Source organism: Podarcis melisellensis (genome assembly GCF_964234715.1).
Source record: "Podarcis melisellensis genome assembly, chromosome: 5".
In the NCBI taxonomy this organism is placed as follows: Eukaryota; Metazoa; Chordata; class Lepidosauria; order Squamata; family Lacertidae; genus Podarcis; species Podarcis melisellensis.
In genome coordinates, this window is record NC_138537.1 from 46,620,831 (window position 1) to 46,640,561 (window position 19,731).

The window sequence follows — 19,731 nt, forward strand, 5'->3', positions numbered from 1 at the left end:
CCTAGGCTGACTGGCAGAAGCTCTCGGGGGTTTCAGACAGGGGTTTCCCCAAGCCTGTTTGGGAATTCCAGGGTCAAATCATGGCACCCACAGCACAATAAGCAGATTCTCTAGCACTGAATGACACACCTGCTCCTGCAATTCCATTTACATGACACTGGGTTTACACATATCAATCAGCAACTCTCTCCTGCCCAATCTACTTTCAATTCTCTGTTGAGATCCCTCATTGCTGGGGTTTGGGTTAGATGACCCTCGGGGTCCATTCCAACAATTCTATAGTTCTGTACAGTTGTGTACCATTCTGATTCAAGATGGCGGACTGAACGTTTCAAAACTGCACCGGTTTAAACCACTTCTTTCATACCTGAACTGATTTGTGTGTCTGTGTGGTTTCTAAGCAATGTTGGGCACTTTCCCCTAGTGAGATCACAAATAAAGAAGGATACCTAGAATAATAGTCAAGTATTTAAAGCTGACCCTGGCAGAAGGAAAAGAGAGGAGGAACAGGTGAAGGCAGGAACTGATGTATGTTGCCTCTAATGGGAGGAGGGAAATTTTGGGGGCCAGACCAGGCATATGCAAACTCCGGCCCTCTAGATGTTTGGGACTACAATTTCCATCATCCCTAGCTAACAGGACCAGTGGTTGGGGATGATGGGAATTGTAGTCCTAAACATCCAGAGGGCTAGAGTTTGCCTATGCCTAGGCCAGATGATTCATAATCTGATTGGGGGAAATGATCATATGACTGGCCATCAGCAGAAAAAAGAAAACTGCTTTATCTTTCTTGTTCTCATTTCTTATATCTGGTGAAAAATAGTAGTTATAACCCAAAGCCTCTGCAAACATTTCAGTAGAGTTTATGGACTGGAGAAGTTATGCAAAAACTGTGTGTGCACAGTCTACATAGAGGCTGTCCTTCTGAAACCACCTTGAATGAAATAAGATGAAACAAAAGCTGTGGCAGTTTCTCTCACTGGGACATCCACAAGCATCCCCCTGTGGATTATGTCCAGCTTAAATCTGGTTCCATATTGTGATATCATTTGGGGGAGGGGGATGTTTTTATTGCAGTCCCAAATTCTAGAGCAAGAGAAATCTTCTATTTCAGTCTTGATGTCACAACACCAGTACAGATATTTATAGTATACATTTTTTTCATGCAGCAACAGGTCCAAACTGCTTTAGGCACAGTGAGCTAGTCTATTGTATGGCCCTGGTTGCAGTGCACACAGTTTTATGTGAAGTGAAGCCCAGAACAAACAGGCAGCCATCTTAAGCTCCTTTTATTGAACTAGGAATCACAAACAGAAACAAGCAGCAAAGATTTAAAGGCTCTGTACTTTACAATGCTGATTGCAGATACAGTTATCAGCAATGACATAAATAACTCATGACTGCATGTAACATTACCTAATTAACATTATATTAGCAATGAATGAGGCTCTGTACCTATATTTACGCTTTAATCCTATGCACACCTATTTGGAAGTAAGTCCCATTGAGCACAGCAAGCCTTACTTCTGAGTAAGCATGCAAAGGAGTATACTGCTAATCATTTGTAAGGCAACTTGAGTGTCAGGCAGCAATTGTGTGTTTCTGTATGTAGTGTACATCAACCTTTCAACAACTGTACTTCACATTTTGTTTGCATTTGAAATTTCAACAGTTCCTGAAGTAAAATGTCAACATCACATTAAAATTCTGACCCTGGATTATAAATTTATGAATAAACTGGGTAACATGAACTGGGTAAAGTAGTTTAAATGTTTATAGGCATTTGTGGGCATGTGTGTGCAGGTATAATACTGCCCTCCAGTGGCACACTAAAAGTTGCTTGGCTTGTGTGTGAGAACAGAACATAGTAATATATATTTAATGGTGGTCAGGACGTGTAACTATGACCTTTGACACCACAAGAGTCTCATGTGCTGCTCAATTCTTCTTTTGCAAGTTAACTTCATTTTATTCATTCTTTTATCTCCATCTCCCTCACACACATACACACTTTCCTACTAACTATTATAGATGGAATAATTTCTCCTTTGGCTCTATTGTTGTTTTTCCAACTCCTTTTGTCTTGCATCACATTCCTCCTGCATTGCAAATATAACCAGTGGACTTTGTAATACTAATTCTGTAATTGAAGTATGTGTGGTTTAATGCAGTTTTCAGTTCTTTCCATTGACTGAAATCTTCTTCTCTCTATGTAAATTGGTTTTGAATGTGCATTGATTTAAAAAAAAAACCCCTGCAGAAAACAATCCTAAAATGATCAAATGTATGTCTGCATGTAGGTAAGACTATTTGGGCCTCAGTTATACTATGAACAAATGCAGACTTGTGGGATGGTTATTTTTAAAAAAACAGCAACAACCCCCACACACAAATAGAGGGACTCTAGTGTATAGAGAGCCAGTGTGGTGTAGTGGTTAAGAGCGGTAGACTTGTAATCTGGTGAACCGGGTTCGCGTCTTCGCTCCTCCACATGCAGCTGCTGGGTGACCTTGGCTAGTCACACTTCTCTGAAGTCTCTCAGCCTCACTTACCTCACAGAGTGTTTGTTGTGGGGGAGGAAGGGAAAGGAGAATGTTAGCTGCTTTGAGACTCCTTTGGGTAGTGAAAAAGCAGGATATCAAATCCAAACTCTTCTATATTTAAATCAAATTTGCCTTTTGGGGGACACTGTTTTATCAATGCACATGAATATACATGCACACTAATAAGCATTGCACAAAAAGATTTGTAAAGCATTTATTTGTGAAGTCCAGATTGCTATGATTGAATCCTCGCTCCTCCCACACTGGTAAAGAAGGAGAGGCATGGAGAGACACAAATGAACTGAAGGAGCAGAAATGGGCTCATCCTTGTTTACACCCTCACATGATGGAAATCACATTGGGGAGGGTGAGAATATGAATAAAAAGGGCTCGTCACTTCCAGCAAACATCAGCTATCAGCTCTAAGCTCAGCTGAGAGTTAGAGAAGTTCAGTGCTACTTCCAGTGCTCTCACACAAGTATAGATGCATCACAAGATAAAACAAACCAATAAATGAAGCAATAAATAAATCCTCTCCACACACGAGCCCTTATTTTGACAGCAGAGTCCTTCTTAACTGAAATACTGACCTATTTTCATTAGTTCTCCTCCCCAGAGTTCCCTGTCACCTCAGATAATTCAGGGAGTCATTATTGCTGTCATATTATATAAGCTATAGAAACTACATCATCAAAGCATCCACCATTTCACAATTATTTCAGAGGAACAGATAGAGTACTATTTGTTTATTTATTACACTGCTGACACAAACTTTGTTGCATCTTACCTGGACATGGCTTGGGTTCAAGGTGACAGTGAGGTCAGGAACCACTGGTGCACTTTCACAGCTCCAACCTCGCCGCCAGCCTGTCCCACCCCAGCCCTATCCAGGTAAGCCGCAGGCACACAAGAAGGCAGCTCCCCCTCAACACACGGACAGCTACTGCTATTGGCTGAAAGTCAGCTGATTCAGCTCTGTGTGGGTGCATGGCTCCTGAATCAGTAGCAAAGTCACTGTGGGCATGAACCACGATACTGGAAATCGGAGCAACTGGTGATATGAGAACTCAACACCAACTTCTCGTGGGGTGGGGAAGAAGTTTCAACCTTATATTATAAAATCCATGCAGTGCTATATTGTTCCACAGGAAATGCATAGCAATAAATAAAGAATAATTCCAGTAATGTGGCAGATTACAATCCTGTCCCTTCAGGAAGAATAGTAGAGAGGATGCTGGAGTCCCTGTTAAAAGCTGTATTACTCTTGTCTCCCTATAAAGGCTTATGATGACAATGTGCCAGTGTTACAATACTTTATGACCTCAGTGAGTCTGGGAATGCGAGAGGGAAAATATCTATATAATAATTTGTGGAATGCAATAAGCAGCCAAGTGCCGGAGGCGAGTTGGGTCAGTAGTAAATCTGGGATTCTATGTACTGCCTTCCTTTCCAATTTATGTTGGGGGAGGGTATCTGCAAGGCAGTCAATCTTCTTTCCTGGTGTTCATTACCAGCATGAGGAGAAAATTACAAAGATGTGTAGTTTGTCAAGCAAGATAAAAGCAAAGCAAAGATAAAGTATAAACTTGGGGAAATTCTGCTTGGCTGAGGTGCATGGGGGGGTGTCAATACACATGGTATCTTGAGTTTATGAAACAACATATCCAATTCTACAACTGGCATGTTTATACATAAAAGCACACCCATCACTAATTGAGTTCATTTCTGACATCTATAAGAATCACATCATATATTTTGCCTTCATAGTAAAATCATCCCCTTTGTGGAAAATGGGTGATATGACCCTTAGGAAAACCCATGTGAATGTCATAGTATGGGCTGTGATCTCTCTCTGTCTTCTGGGAATCACACTTTTCCTGCATTGTATACTTCCCACTCATGCCTGTCCTTCTACAGTGCAGATTCCGGGAAGCAGCATAAACAAACCTTCTGGTGTGACTCGCAAGCAAGCATGGGCATTAACATTTCAAATTTCAGATGTCTATCATGCAATAAGTATTGCTATGAATGAAAATGGTTAATGTATTCTTCGTGAAATTTGCAGTGTTTGTTTGCCAACATTTGGGGGGTTGGGGTGGGGTGGGGAGAAGAAGTTAAAATGCAGTCTCTTCCCTGCACACACCACTTGTGCATAATGAAAGGAAACAGTACCTGTTGTAGGTCTTCTGCTGTTCGTTTGTCTTCTCCTGTGACATCCTTATAAGGCAAAATAAAGAGTTCTGCTGATGTGGGTAAACCTGGCAGGATTGCCACCAAGATATGCTTACTGGAAATGCCTGTTACCTAGTATGCAGAAAGAAAGGGTGATGATATACTGGGGTAGCATCACAGCCTTGAAATTAAGAGGACTAAAATCATTCAATCAGCTAAAATACCAATAGATAGATAGATAGATAGATAGATAGATAGATAGATAGATAGATGGTGAGTGGAATCCAAGGTTGCACAGCAGACTTTGGCTTGTGTAATGAGATTTTGCTTTCCCCTCCTCACTGCTTTGGGTCCCCTCAAGCTTCCTGCAATCTTCCAAGGCAGATTTTGAGGCACTGGGTTGCATGGGGGAGTTGTTCCACCCCCTTAATCATTTTGGTTGCCCTGTTCTGAACCTATTCCAAGCCCACAATATCCTTTTTGGAGTGAGATGACTCCTTTTTGGAGTGCCAGTGACACGTGCTGTTTACAAAATAGAGAAATATTTTTCTGGAATACATAATATTCCATAGATTTTTATAATGGCATTATGATATTTGCATTTTTTTATTTTCAGTTCCTTTCCAAATGGTCCCTAGCATGGAATTTGCTTCTTTTACAGCCACCACACACATCTCCACTGAGCTATCTACCACCATCCCAAGGTCTCTTTCCTGGTCAGTTCCCACCAAATCAGAACCCATGAACGTTTATGTGAAATTAAGATATATTTTTTTGCCCCAACACACAACACTGTTCATCTATGCTTGAGCTTCTGAAATTCCCTCCCTCCAAATTTCACCCAAAAATCTGGTGGTTTGAAGTGGTTGGTCATTGCTGTTGTGGAACAAGTGGGATGGCCTATGATTCCATTTGTTTCCATTTCTATATTTTATAAACAACACTGTGCAGGCACAGTTATATCTTACTGTTGCTTTTCTTCCTGTCATTCAATTACATTATTTCCCCCCCCCCCCCATTTCTGGTTAGCCACTGCCATGATCATAAGTGCTTGTGCTCATTAAACTGTTTCTTTTTTATTATTATTAGTCAATGGAAAACACAGTTAACCTCCCTTACAACCCCTTAACATTCCCTGCTGAGAAATTCATACAGAGAAAAACAGATTGCTTATCCAAGAGAAGCTAGAGAAAGTGGACTATTGTGAAGGGTTCCCCCCAAAATATGTATTCACAAACAGGCTTGCTCTGTTGTCACAAACACTGTGTCAATCACATTGACTTCAGTAGAACTGCACCAGTTTCACAGGGTAGATAATTTCTTCCCCAATAATATGGGTCCCAGTACTCCCTTGCCCTGTGTTCTGGAACACCTACTCTACAGAGAAAAGGTGGCAAAGAAATGTGCATTTCAGTTTTTGATTCCATATTGCTAAGTGAATGCAGCAGGGGTGATTAATGAAGTGCATTATCAAAGCTCAGGCACAGGGCAGCCCTCAGTGACCTGGAAAGCCTTGGTGTACTGTCTGAATGCCACCACGGTCGTGGATAAAATGCTGCAGTGAAGCAGTGCAAACTGAAGGTAAAATGAGATGAAGACTGCAAGCTGGATATCTAAACTGCTTCTCTCTCTAGCTACAAATGAAATAAGATAAATTTTCACATATTTCAGTATGTGGCAAAAGAGAAACATATTGTTACAGATGCAAGAACATGTCAGAGGTGGCTTCCTCTTGGAGCCATGAGGAACTCACTGGAGAGTTTCTGCAAGTGGTATTATAGAGGGGTTCCTGCAGGTGAGAGCTTCCAAAGTGAGTGCTGGACAGAGGGAAAGAAATGCATCACACAGAAGTGACAACTTATTTCCGCACTTACGTCCACCAGAGCATTCTTGATGACTCGACTGATGTCTCGTCTCCATTCAGGAATGTCTGGATTGTAGTCGTCCAGATTTGGAGAGAACGATAACCGTAGCGATTGAAATTGCTCTAGGGGAAGACGGGATGGAGAGAACGAAAAGGCTATTATGAGTGAAAACTCCTGGGACGTGGCTACTGAATTTTTAAAATGTGCTTGGGTTTCTAATCAATTAGATTGATGTGCATATTGGACAACACAGCTTGATTAACATTCTGATCCTATCACTCGGCTGTGCCAGCAAATAACTGTTTAGAATTAGATCTACCAATTGTTCTATCAGAACAACATTATTTATGATGATGCACTGGTGTAGCAGGAAGGATGGAAAGGGATGGGGACGGGGGAACCTAGAATATTAATATTATTTTTACACTGAGGGTATAGTGAAGCTTTCCCCCCCCCATCTGTATATCTATCTATCTGTGCATCTGTCTACCCCTGTAACTATCTACCTGTCTGTGTAGCGATCTATTTTACAAGGAATTTAAATGGCACTTGAAAGGTTTTTTTGGGAAAGTTGCAAAAGTTCAGCTAACCACAATGTAGCCTAAAAAGAGAGAGGGAGATGCCAGGGCCATGGTAGGTGTATGAATCAGTTGTTGGATGTCTTGTCTTTGTACAGTTTTACACTATTATGTTATATCTGTGCTTTGTCCCATTATCAGAACGGTGCATGATGTTACTTAAATCCTGTAAACCCAAACAACATCCAGGGTCTCCTGAGCTGGTTCTGAAGTGATACTTCAGGTCTGCTTCTAATTAAATCAACTTTAACTTTGCTTTGACACGGAGTAAACTGTTACTGTTTGACATGGAGTAAACTGTTAATGCAGGTAAGTCTGGAGCCTTATTGGCGATCAGCTCATTAAGTGTTAATGGTGCATAAACCAGGGGACGGAACCTGCATTCCATCAGGCAGAGCCCTCATTTGCATTAATTGCTTTGATTCCCTCTTCCCTTTCTGTATCTCCCCAAAATGCCAACATCTTACGTAGCAATTAGGGTGTTTGTCTTTTGAAAGGATACAAATGAAACACTCCAAAACATCCCTCAAAATAAGAGAGGCTGCATGGCAATTATTTTAAAGTGCTAAACAGCAGGGGAACAGAGACTGGGGATTTAGGAGAAGTGTTATACTGAGCTCAGCATTTGAAACACAAGAATTGGGTATTCTATGCAAGTTAGATTTGCAGGAGCTTTGAGCATTACATTTACATTTTACAACTTGGATTTTTTTTCACCAAAACAACCTTGGGAACATCAAATGGGGGAAATGCAAATGGTAAGTGCATTTTGGCAGAAAGTATTTTTTAGTCTGCACATGAGGGGAAATATATGGAAATGTTTAAGCCCTACCCCTAATACCCCAACAACATCTCTTATCCATGCTACTCTTTAGGCTTCTGCAATTTGGCAAAGGTGTTGAGTGCTGTTCCACTAAAGTGAGAGTCCAAGTCTATTGTGTCAGTTCACACTCTATTTTGAACACTGCATAGTATGTGTGTCTTTTCAACCAGATTTATGTCCAGTTTGTTGAGAGACAACTAAGTATGGTAAGTGTAGGCATAGGACCACAGGTGCAATGAATGTTAGGGTGGCATTAGGCTTCAGCACTTGAACTGAGCATGTGCTGCCACTATGGATACAGAACAATAGAGGTTTGGGAGATGTGTTTCCCAGATGTGTTTTTATGTGGGTGTGAGTGCAAAAAAAAAGAAAAGAAAAAAATTTATATGCAGTCCTGAACTTCATGGATGTTCTTTAATTCAGGTCCTTGCAGCTATGCAGAACTCCATAAAATGTAAGAGCATCAAACCTTCACAGCTGCCCTTCTTGACAACTTGATCTTACAGATACATTCCCCCTTGAAAGGTGTTATCTTGTCGGTGTCCTTAGTTCCTTCTTCTCTGAGTAACATGTGTGTGGGGTGTGTGTATGACAGGACAACCGCTACAGTAGGCTAAGAAATGAATCAATAACAGTGAACAAGATAGGGCTCACCATACACTGCAATCATCTTGGTGTCTTGCAGAATGGCATTTCCTGCAGAAACCTGCACTGTGATAGTGTTCATCCCTTCAGTGGAGAATGTAAACGCAATGCTCCCTTCCAGGGTGATCAGTGGCTGCAAAGGTAAAAGAAGAAAGCAGGGAAGGTACTTAATGCTCTGGCTTGCCTTATTTTCAGTTGCACAGAGAGTCTGGCCAAGGACCCTTCTCCTAAACCTGCTGCTGAAAATAGACTTGGATTAAGGATGCTCAGTACTGCTGGCCTGAAGAAGGGAACCATGGAAATATTGAGCAACAAAATAAATAAATAGCCACCCCCCCACCCAAACACCAGGATTCCTAGAAGCTCCAATTTGAGGAAGGATAAGTGGAACATTGATTGGCAGTCTTATCCATTTGAACACTCTCAACACAATCCAGACCACAGGGTACAGCAAGAAGAAAACAGATGAGCTGGAAATATGACTCTGTAGATTAACTCAGGTGACTCAAGGCAGTCAGCATACAGGTGGACAAACACCTCCCAAAATAACCAGCCAATTCTCATATTTCAAAATATGAGAAGGAAACTCTTCCATGGAACCATTTTAGATATCAGTAGTTATGAAGAGGACAGATTTTTGTATTGTTGCTGATCTTGAGAAAAATAACCCTTAACACTGCAGCCCCTAACACATGCATGAAGTTATTTTACATGAGGATCCTTTTATTACCTATGCTCACAGTAACATAGAGACAAAGATAATGTGTATTTCCATCTTATCTAAGGGCAGTACAGGTCAAAATTATCACTGGATGTGAATGGATATAAAAATAAAATAAGACTTAATGAAGCCTCTGCAAAAGTACTTAAGAACAATTAGTTCAGCTGGTGGCAAAAGTGCTGCAGATTTCTGGCTTTCAATCAGTGACCAATAATTCAATGTTTATGAAATAAGATCCTGGAAACAAGCATGAGGAATGCATCCTTGCAGGTGACATGAACAAAGGGGGAAATATAAGGGAATGTAAAAGTTGGAACAGAAAAGAGGGAGAAGACCTGGAGGAGCGTCTCCACCCCCATCGTTCTGCCCGGACACTGAGGTCCAGTGCTGAGGGCCTTCTGGCGGTTCCCTCACTGCGAGAAGCCAAGTTACAGGGAACCAGGCAGAGGGCCTTCTCACTGGTGGCACCACCCTGTGGAATGCCCTCCCACCAGATGTCAAAGAGAAAAACAGCTACCAGACTTTTAGAAGACATCTGAAGGCAGCCCTGTTTAGGGAAGCTTTTAATGTGTGACGGACTATTGTATTTTAATATTATGTTGGAAGCTGCCCAGAGTGGGCGGGGTATAAATTATTATTATTATTATTATTATTATTATTATTATTATTATTATTATTATTATTTGTTACCATTATTTCAAGGAAAAAATAAACAAATAGCAAAAGCAAAAAAGACACAAATGGATTACCCTTTCATATGTCACTCTAAATTATAATAGGAAACCTTTTGCAGCCTTAGGGCTGCATTCTGTAGTGGGGTTCCCAAGGGCCATACAGAAAGACCAGAAGGGCCGCGTTGGGCTCCCAAGCCTGAGTTTACCCATCTTTGCTCAAAGTATTAACAATTCATCTTACATCTTAAATCATATTCTGTATATGAATTCATTAGAATGGTGAGAACTGCCATGGTTCCCCGCAACAATGTCCTTGCTACATCAACTACCCCACTTATACAACCGAAGTCCTTTGGCTCACGAGATACTGTATAGGCAACCAAGTATTAAAGCTTGACACAATACAAACTACTTTGCTTTTGAGATACTATTGTGCTAGCGACAGCCACTAATAAAACGCATAACTTAGTTGCATCAATGCAGGGGGTTCTGTAGTAGCTACTGTCCTCTTAATACTAGAGTTTCCTTTACTTTCTCTTTCATCTTAGAGAGCTACCACTCCTGGTTTCTGCACCATTTCCACCCCATGTTTAACCACCGCTACCTGGCTGTTGCCACGGCAATAGTATCCAAAAGAAAGCAGCACAATGGCCACTCCATAGCACACCACGATGTGACAGTCCCCAATCCCACTGGTAACAGCTTGTATCAGACACCTCATTTGAGCCTATATATCTTGCCTTGCACCAGAGACAAAGAACCAGATACGCAGTAGCAAGCAAGGGAACTGGAACTAGCAGGCAGTTTCATAGACCTTCACTGGGCGAACCCAGGGTAGGTTAAATAGTCCGACAAATAAGAGCAGGCAAAAAGGCGGCAGATTTAAAATTTACAGCCATTTATGTGGCAAGAGGTGTCATATATAAAGGAAACTGAGATAAGGGAAACACACTGCATATCTGTGTTACACCTGAACTGACCCCCTGGATATGTGAAAAATTATTCAGTCATGCTAGCAGCTGCCACCACCCTAAAGAGCCGTGACTAAACTTTTGGGAGGTTAGTTGAATGTCGCTGCCCTACCACTCTGTCAACTATCTCCTGCTAGTGTGAGCTCTCCTAACTTCCTATTGAAATTCAAAGTAGCCTTAGATGAGTCTAGCAACACAATTTATCAGGCACCGATTAAAGATTTTTCTCCCCCCTAGTGAACAAATGAGGGTGGGTAGTGGGTTATTTTGGCATACTGTTTTATGCTAACTACTGTCCGTAGGCAGGGAAATGTACTACATGTCATTTCACTTCTCTTGGAATGTGGTAATGAGGCATTCTTGCAGCTTAACAGCACAAATGAGAACTTCATATAGGTTTAGCATTATGAAAAGAGTAGGAGTTGGGACTCTCGGCAAACATTCCTTTTTACTAGTGCTACAGTGCACAACACACTGTAAAATACAGTTTCAAACCCTGGAGCAGTGCAGAGACATCATCAGCTGAACTCAGAACTTTATCTCTGAAGTCTGGGTTTGTAACATGAGGGGTTTTTTTATATAAAAAAAGCTTGCATTTTACATAAGGAAAGGAAAAAAGCCCCAAATCTTGGAATCTTTGATAATCTGTCACTCTGCAGTTTTCTCAGTTTGATCTCTTCAGCCGTGTCCAATGGGGGATTAGTGATTTGCATAAAATGCAAATTAGGCCTAAACAGAGACAGTTAAGCAAGTTTTTTTAAAAAGCTGATTTGCAACATAAAAGTGCTGAGAGTTGCTCTCTGTGATTTGCAGGGCCCTGTAAGCTGTTCCCTGAGAGAAATCACAAGCCCCGTGATAATGTTATTATGTCACAATTTAACAATTAATTTATCTCCATGAAATACAAACCTCGGTGTTATTTCCAAACCACCAGATATAAGTCAGTGTTCCAACTTGACTGGGCCACAGGACTGCCGTGGCATTAACTTCTTTGTTCTTTGTTGTCACAAAGGGCAACGATAAATGGACATGTTCCAAAGGACCTGGAAACAAGAGAGAATGGAGAAAAGTGTAGATGAGTCTAGTTTTATGCATTAACACTATGCTTGTCTTTGACCCCAGTCTTGGTTTCAATAAGGGCTGCAGACTACTTCCCACAAATTCTTATTTCAACACCGGTTGCAATCCTGTGTCAACTTATTTGAGAGGAAGCCCCAGTAGGACTTATTGCTGAGGAAATAAATATAAGACTCAGTTATAAGGCTTCCACAGCCTCCGTATTCTTTATTCACTGACTCTGGGAAGCCATGGTCAGTCACAGCTTCCTAGTGCATATTCTTTTAGTATACATAGAAGATTATTATACACAACACAGTAGAGATGGGATTCACACTCTAACCCAGAAGTAACTTTCATGCAGGAACGTTGCCATATATAGAACAACCCTGCTCCGTATAGCTATTCTTAAGGTGAGCTGAAAAATGCTGATGGAATTTGACCTTGTCAGGCCATGCTATTTTTTCCACCACATTTACCAGATTACAGGTGCATATCAGAAGGTTTTGTGATGGATGCTGTAGCACAGTCTATGATTAGGTTGGGAATGCTAAGGCAGCTTGCAGTGTTAGGCTTTCTGATTGAGTATCAATCTCAAACACAAGCCCACACCCAAAGGAGTGCAGTTCTCCAGATTTTGTGAGAGTTCTTTTCTCAATAACACATTGCATGGGCAATTTATAGGATTAAAAGTGGCTAATTAGGATGAAAAGGACATCATCTGATGTCAGCAGCAAATAAAAACTTTCCTTTCTACACACAGATTGCTCTCACTATGACAGTCCAAAGCATATTAGCAAAACAAGTACTATTTTACAGAGGACCCCCAATTTCAACACATCCTGTTATAGCGTAAGCAGGGCTTTAAAAGCCCTTAACATAAGACCATGCATAGGTTCTACCCACCAGAGAGAGAATTCTTGCCAAGAGGAAGCATGGGTCTGAGCACCAAATAACTGAATATGAGAGCTGTAACTTTTGTTGCACTGTGACAAATAGACCACCTTTTCACTCAAACCTAAGTGCCCCAGCAAGTAATAGTCTGCTTGTTTTAAAACATATACCTGCAAACAATCCAATGTACAACATGGACTGAAGCCTCCAAACTCCAAATGCAGCTTAGGCAAACTATCACCGTACATTTATCTGGTGTTCTGAATGATCAGAAACACAAGATATGTGTACTGACACGATTGCTTATTGAATTGTTTGGATCTGGATAATTAAATTTAATTATATGATTCTAATTATAAACCAGCTGTATCTGGGAGAAGTGGCACTATGACAATTCTGGATAAAGATTTCAGAACAGCAACTTTCAAATGGTAAAGATAATGAGCAAAATCTTTGCTATGCAGAAGCCAACCAAGCAAATATAGATGGCCATATCCTCAGGAGACATTAAGTGGTAATTGGCTGAGTTAATACAGGGGTGTTGCTTTTTCTTGGGAATATATTGCATTAACGGGGGGGGGGGCTTACAGATTGATAGGAAGAGTGTTGTAGGTCAACAGCAAATATATCTATTTCTAGCAAGGATCCGTTCCAAAGCACTTCATAACTTCTTCACAAATCTAGTATCCTTTTTTTATGCAAAGAGAATTTGCAAAATATCAGGAAAAGAATAGATTTATACTTGGCCCTACTGCCCTCTGCCTCTCATTTGGAACAATTTATTTTGAAAATAAAGAGAAGGAGGAAAGGAAAGAAATGCAACAATACCCTGAGAAAACAAGTTTTCCCACCAAGTATAACAAGGTAAGATTCTTCTCCCCACATAGGTTATATTTAGGGTGGTGGAATGGTATCATAGCTGTTGTTTTCCTGCAAGCATTATCAAGGCTGAGGCTTATTATCACATCCCTTTATTTCTATTAGAAAATATCCATACACAATATGGAAGAAGGTGTAGCACGCCACAGCACAATTAAGAGAAAGGCTGTAGCTCAGTGGTGGAGCATTTATTTCCTTCTAAGATTCCTTGCACGCCTTTCACCATAAGGTCACAGGGCAGGTTATAATAATAAAAAAATACAAATTAAAAAATCAAATTAAAACAAGCAAACATGCAGAACCAATCCAAATGAGATGGAACATTTTGGATGCAGAAAATCCAGGTTCAATCCCTGGCATCTCTAGGTAGGCCTAGGAATACCCCAGTCTGAAACCCAGGAAAGTCACCAGCAGTCATTGTAGAGACAATGCTGAGCTATATGGGCTGATGGTGAGAGTCAGTATTAGGTAGCTTCCTACGCTCCCAATGAAATTTGATTTCTTTCCATTATTATTATTCAATCTACATCTTACCGAGGAGCCCAGTGTGGAATTTTTTTATACCTCTTGACTTTTGTTCATGTCAGGACTTATCTAGACATGGCGCTGGGATCCCCCCAAAACTACACCTTTGCATAGCTTCAAGAGAAAAGGTCTCTGTTGATACCGGTGGGAGTTATGGACAGCTGCTGCTTTATCCTATCTTTAGAAATGCGACTGCTTGTAGGTGTTCACACAATACAATGAGGCGGAAATGACCACAAGCTACCCATGACTAGGGATGGAAGGATCTATCAATTTAGGTTCTCTCTTAATTACTCATTTTTCCAGTCTTAAATCAGTTCTCCACATTTCTTAAGCAATTTCATGGAAATTCTTCAACCTTTCAGAGTGAATTTCCCCTGATACCTTTTGCATGCAGTTTTGATTAAAGCACACATTTTTGCAAACAATTGCTTCTAATATAATGTATATTAGCATGTTATTTTCACATATTTTATCCTAATAGATGCATTTTGTAAGCAATGCTTGGCTGCATTACTGCATTGCAACATTTAGACAAGTGCAAATTTTAAAGGATGCTTGTGTTTTTGTTCACATATTGGGGTTTTTTTTAAAAAAAATACAAATTTGATAAATTTAGCTTCAGATGCAAACTGAAATGAATTTCCCCCCCCCCCCATCCCTACCCATTACTACTCTCTTTTAACTATCTAGGTTCTGCTTACTAGCATTATACAGGAAAATTCATGGTAGTAGATTTGGGAGATGGGGACCAGTTCTGTGTTCTGAACTTTTAGGAGCTGAACAAAATGAAGCAGAAACAATATATTGGCGTCACTTCCTATCTTCATTAGAAACCTTTTTATTAAAGCTCTAATGTGCAAAATGGCAACATCTGTTAAGAATGTTGGATATTCAGGATTGTATTTCCAACTACGGTAAGTCATACTCACGCATCAAAATCAATGGACTTCAGTTCATCATGTCCATTGATTTCAATATGCCTGCCCTGAGTGTTACTTAATTGGATCCAGGTCTCCTCATCTAACTGGTGTAATCAGCTCTAAACTATTATACAAGCCTGCTTAATGTTTGATTATATTATTTACATTATATATGCATGGAATGTTTCGTGGAAGTGGTAGTACATGTAGATTGTTTGTTACACGCATTTTCACTTAAGAAGAGGGGTGGGGACGCTCCACATGTGAGGCCAAGTTTCCTGCAATAAGTGCACATAATGGAAAATGGATATCTGAACTGGAAATTTGAAAAGTTGTTCACCAGATGTAATATGTGTTATGCCAGCTAGATACAATATTGGCCTAACCAGGAGACCTCTTTCATTACATGCAGTCAGAGCAATCTGTGTTTGTGCAATGGAATCAAATATTTATTAAGCTATTATTAATTAATTATCCAAACTTGGCCTTGAGTACTCTGGTTAACATCCAGTATTTTAGTTTCATCCAATGTGATAGGCTGAACAAACTCAGCCATTTAGTTCTAATTGAAGCAGGCACATTCTGAATCACAGAAAAATAGAGTTGGGAGGGACAACAAGGGTCATCTAGTCTAACCCTCAGCAATGCAGGAATCTCAACACATGGCCCCACCCAGCTTGAAACCCTACCAGACCATGCTTAGCTTTGCAAATGTGCTAGCAGTTTTATTGCTGCCCCGTTAGAACAGTTCACAAAAAGTGACTTATGAAGAGTCATGAGTAGAACATAGATTTTCCTTTGAGATCTGAACAGCTTCTAGTGTGTGTGTGTGTGTTTGTGTGTGTTTTAAATCACCAAAGCGGGTAATTATGATTAACTTCTGAAATCAGTGTGTTAGAAAACAAAAAAATGCAGCTTTGAAAATGCAGCTTTGGAACAGCAGGTGGTGTTGTACTCCTATCTACACAATATTGATAGCAATAAAAATACACATTACTTTTTCTTGCAGAGTTGGACAACCTTTTATGATCTTGGGGTCAATTGTTATTTAAAACTTTTCAAGCCATCCTAAAAATATAGGGTTTGCCTCCACAAGGACCATTCATGTTCATGGAATTGGTATATCCTGTTTTCCTCACTCTGTGTATGAGGCATTAGTGTGCTTTTTGTTTCTTCATACGGTGAGCAAACTAGGGACATGCTAGCTAGCCTTGTCATCCCCAGCATGTCACTGTCACTGGTCCTACAACCATCCAGGCTATGGGGGCAAACGTCTCTTTGTGTTCCAAGTCTTCTCGTGCATCTGTTGGTTCAAGTCCCAAGTGCAGCTCTTTTGGGCAGAGGGGAAACTGTAGCTCCATGTTAGAGCCTTGCATATAGAGGAATTGATATGCCTTGCATGTAGAAGATCCCACATCAGGTTGCAGGTGATGGGAGAGATCTCCACTTGAGATATCTGCCTTGAAATACTTACCAGGCAGAGGGCCTTCTCGGTGGTGGTGCCCTCCCTTCAGATGTCAAGGAAATAAACAACTATCTGACATCTGAAGGCAGCCCTGTTTAGGGAAGCTTTTAATGTTTGATGTTTTATTCTGGGAGCTGCTTAGAGTGGCTGGGGAAACCGAGCCGGATGGACAGGGTATAAATAAATTATTATTATTAATAATAATATTACTACAAAGACCCAGTATAAGGCAGCTTCCTATGTGCTCTAATGTCTATGGGCAACGGTTATAAATAGAAGGACCAATCCATTTTGATTCTCTCTATTTCTCATTTTTCTATTCTTAAATTCATTTCTCCACATTTTGCAGGCAATTTGTATGGTTTAAAATAATGAGAAGAATCCTCATAAAATCCACCAGCTTTTTAGTGTGAATTTCTGCTCACAGATGGCAGAGCCAGTTTCATATGCAATTTTGATTAACAGATACATTGTTGCAAGTAATTTTCACTAATATAATGCATATTTATGTTATTTTCACTAATGGCTTCACATTTATGCAGATTTTCTGTAATATATGCATTTTTGTAAACATTGCTAGGCTCGAGAACTGCATCACAGAATTGTGATAAGTGCAAATTTTGAAGGATGACTATGTTTCAGTTCTCATAGTAGGAATTGGATAGATTTCAAATGCAAACTGAATCAAATTTCTTCTGTATTCTTGTTATGGTTTTACAGAAAGTCTCTCTACATTTACATTGTTCCCGGTTTGTTTGTTTATTTATTAGATTCTTCTGGACTAATTGGGTATTAGAACACCAGCTTGCAACTATTCATTTATTTTATTTGTAATAATCCTTTTTCCCCCCATGATATATTTTTTTTAAATATATGTTTACCATTCTAACCATAGGCCTAAAGTTTAAAACCAGAGAGACACTGCCCTTTCTTGACCTTTAAAGCATATGCAACTGATCATGTGAATCAGCTTTCAGGAGCACTAGGGACAGACTAGCCCTCTCTGCCCTATAACTGAATACCTCCATTCTCTGTACCTGCTTGCCTTAGACTGCTGGGAGCCACAATTACTAAGTCTGCTTGTGAAAAATTTGATTCTAGAAACACTGCAGAAAATATGAAAAGCTATGCCGCTTGTGATCCTGCTGAGAGTCTCAGTAACTTTTTTGCATTCTATTTCAATGTGGTGGGGAAACCCATTCCCATAGAGGAATGACCCAGACAACGACTTTTCCTTTGTAGCTTGTGGCCTGCATAGGCAAATAGCTGCTCCATCAAGTGGCCTCATTAGCTTGCAAACAAAGTAGTGCACAGTGAAGATGGGCCCCTGCGGAATCATCTTCTGTCAAATTGTAGCAGATTGCATGGCCCTGTGTTATCAGAGACCCCCAGAGCCTCTCTGGAGATATTGCCAGCACTCAAGTGTGTTTGCAGTGACCTTTACAAACAAAGAAGGCCTGGCCTCCCCACCCCGCTGGCATTTTCATAAAGATGGGAAGAGATAAGAGGCTGAGAAGGCAATTTCATTTCTTTCATATTGATTTTGGTTATTTTGGTTGTTGATATTTAAATATTGATCTTAATCATTTCTGTATCCTTGTTTAGCTTTTGTGGCATAATGCTGAGAACTGCTTTATATAAATAAATAAAAACTCTCAAACAATATGTGTGTGTGTGTGTGTGTGTGTGTGTGTGTGTGTGTGTGTGTGTAAAGGTTGGCCAACAGAACTTTGTAAATTTGGTTTTAAGGTTCAATGGGCTGCTTGCTCTTTATATAAAATCTTAACTTTTGCATTTAAAAACAGTGCTTTTTTCTGGGGGGTATGCAGGGATACACATACCCCTAAACATTTTGTGAATCTTTGTACCTTTGTCTATTTACTGTATTTATTTTCCCCGATTTGAACTATAAAATGGTGGCTTTCTTGCCTCAAAATGAGAGTACCCCAAACATTTTTTAAGAAAGAAAAAAAGTACTGCATATATCAGCTTAGGTATTTTCAACATCTTCAAACTAAAGCTTAGTATTGTGTTATAGTTCTTTCATGGGCCAGTATAAACAAAGGCCTGTTTGCACACTCTGTAAATCCTATCCTTTGAGAGTAAACGGATTATGTGAACAGGGCCGGGGCAGCAACCCCCCCAAAATCAGGGCCCAGCATGGAGCTGAGCATGCTGTGGCTTCAGTGGCTCCTCCTCCTCCTGTCATGGAGGGGAAGGGGGGGAGAAGCCCCAGCCGATGGCAGTGGCAGAAGGAGGAGGACGATGAGCAGCCACTTGCAACTGAAGCCATGTTGCCACCATGTTCCTGGCTCCTCCAACATCCTGATATAAATTGGGGATGGCACCTCTGCAGCAAGGCTTCCCTGTGCTCACTAATATACAGCCCACAGGGATTTGTTGCCTAGGGCAATGCCCACTTATCAAAAGTCTTGTTGCACCTTTCAGCCCGCTGAGCCAATTCCTTCTTTTACCTTTCCCATTCCTTTTTCCTTTCTAAGGCTGCAATCTTCTACACAATAATAATAAAGAAGTACCACTGAACTAGGTGGGACTCGCTTTCAAGTAGACCAGGGGTTGCCCACCTTTTTGGGCTAGTGGGCACCTTTTGAATTTTAAGAGAGTGCTGGGGGGGGGGTGTTAGCGTCACAAAATGGCTGCCATGGAGGTGCCATGGCAAAACACAAAATGGCTGTCATGGGTGGAGTGACTGAAAACAAAATGGAAGAGATAACCACCCCTGACAACCGTGTGCTTATTGTGGAAAGTCAGCTATGTCCTGCAGGTCCTGATTATGGACAGCACTCACACTGGTGCCTCTCATTTTGCCTCTTTCCAGTGTCTAGAACATTGCTCTCTCTGCCTCCTATCTAACCTCATTATTTCATCTTCCTCCCAAGCTTCCACTATTGTTCCATCAAACTCTATTTCCTCTCAGTCCCTAACCTTACTATTCCTCTCCACCCTTCAACCAGTCAACTTCTCCACACACATCCA

The 19,731-nt window shown here is 40.6% G+C and overlaps 1 protein-coding gene across 5 annotated transcripts in view; it reads right to left on the reverse strand.

Annotated features, from left to right (window-relative positions):
- The window catches only part of SORCS1 (sortilin related VPS10 domain containing receptor 1), a 368,116-nt gene that overhangs the window by 22,813 nt on the left and 325,572 nt on the right, over nucleotides 1-19,731 (reverse strand). For all 5 annotated transcript variants that reach the window (XM_081912031.1, XM_081912030.1, XM_081912028.1 and 2 more), the window contains exons 20-23: nucleotides 11,902-12,035; nucleotides 8,636-8,759; nucleotides 6,590-6,702; nucleotides 4,716-4,847 (exon numbers count right to left, since the gene is read on the reverse strand). In XM_081912031.1, coding sequence (XP_081768157.1) covers nucleotides 4,716-4,847; nucleotides 6,590-6,702; nucleotides 8,636-8,759; nucleotides 11,902-12,035 — 503 coding nt within the window. The remainder of the gene's footprint in view (nucleotides 1-4,715; nucleotides 4,848-6,589; nucleotides 6,703-8,635; nucleotides 8,760-11,901; nucleotides 12,036-19,731) is intronic.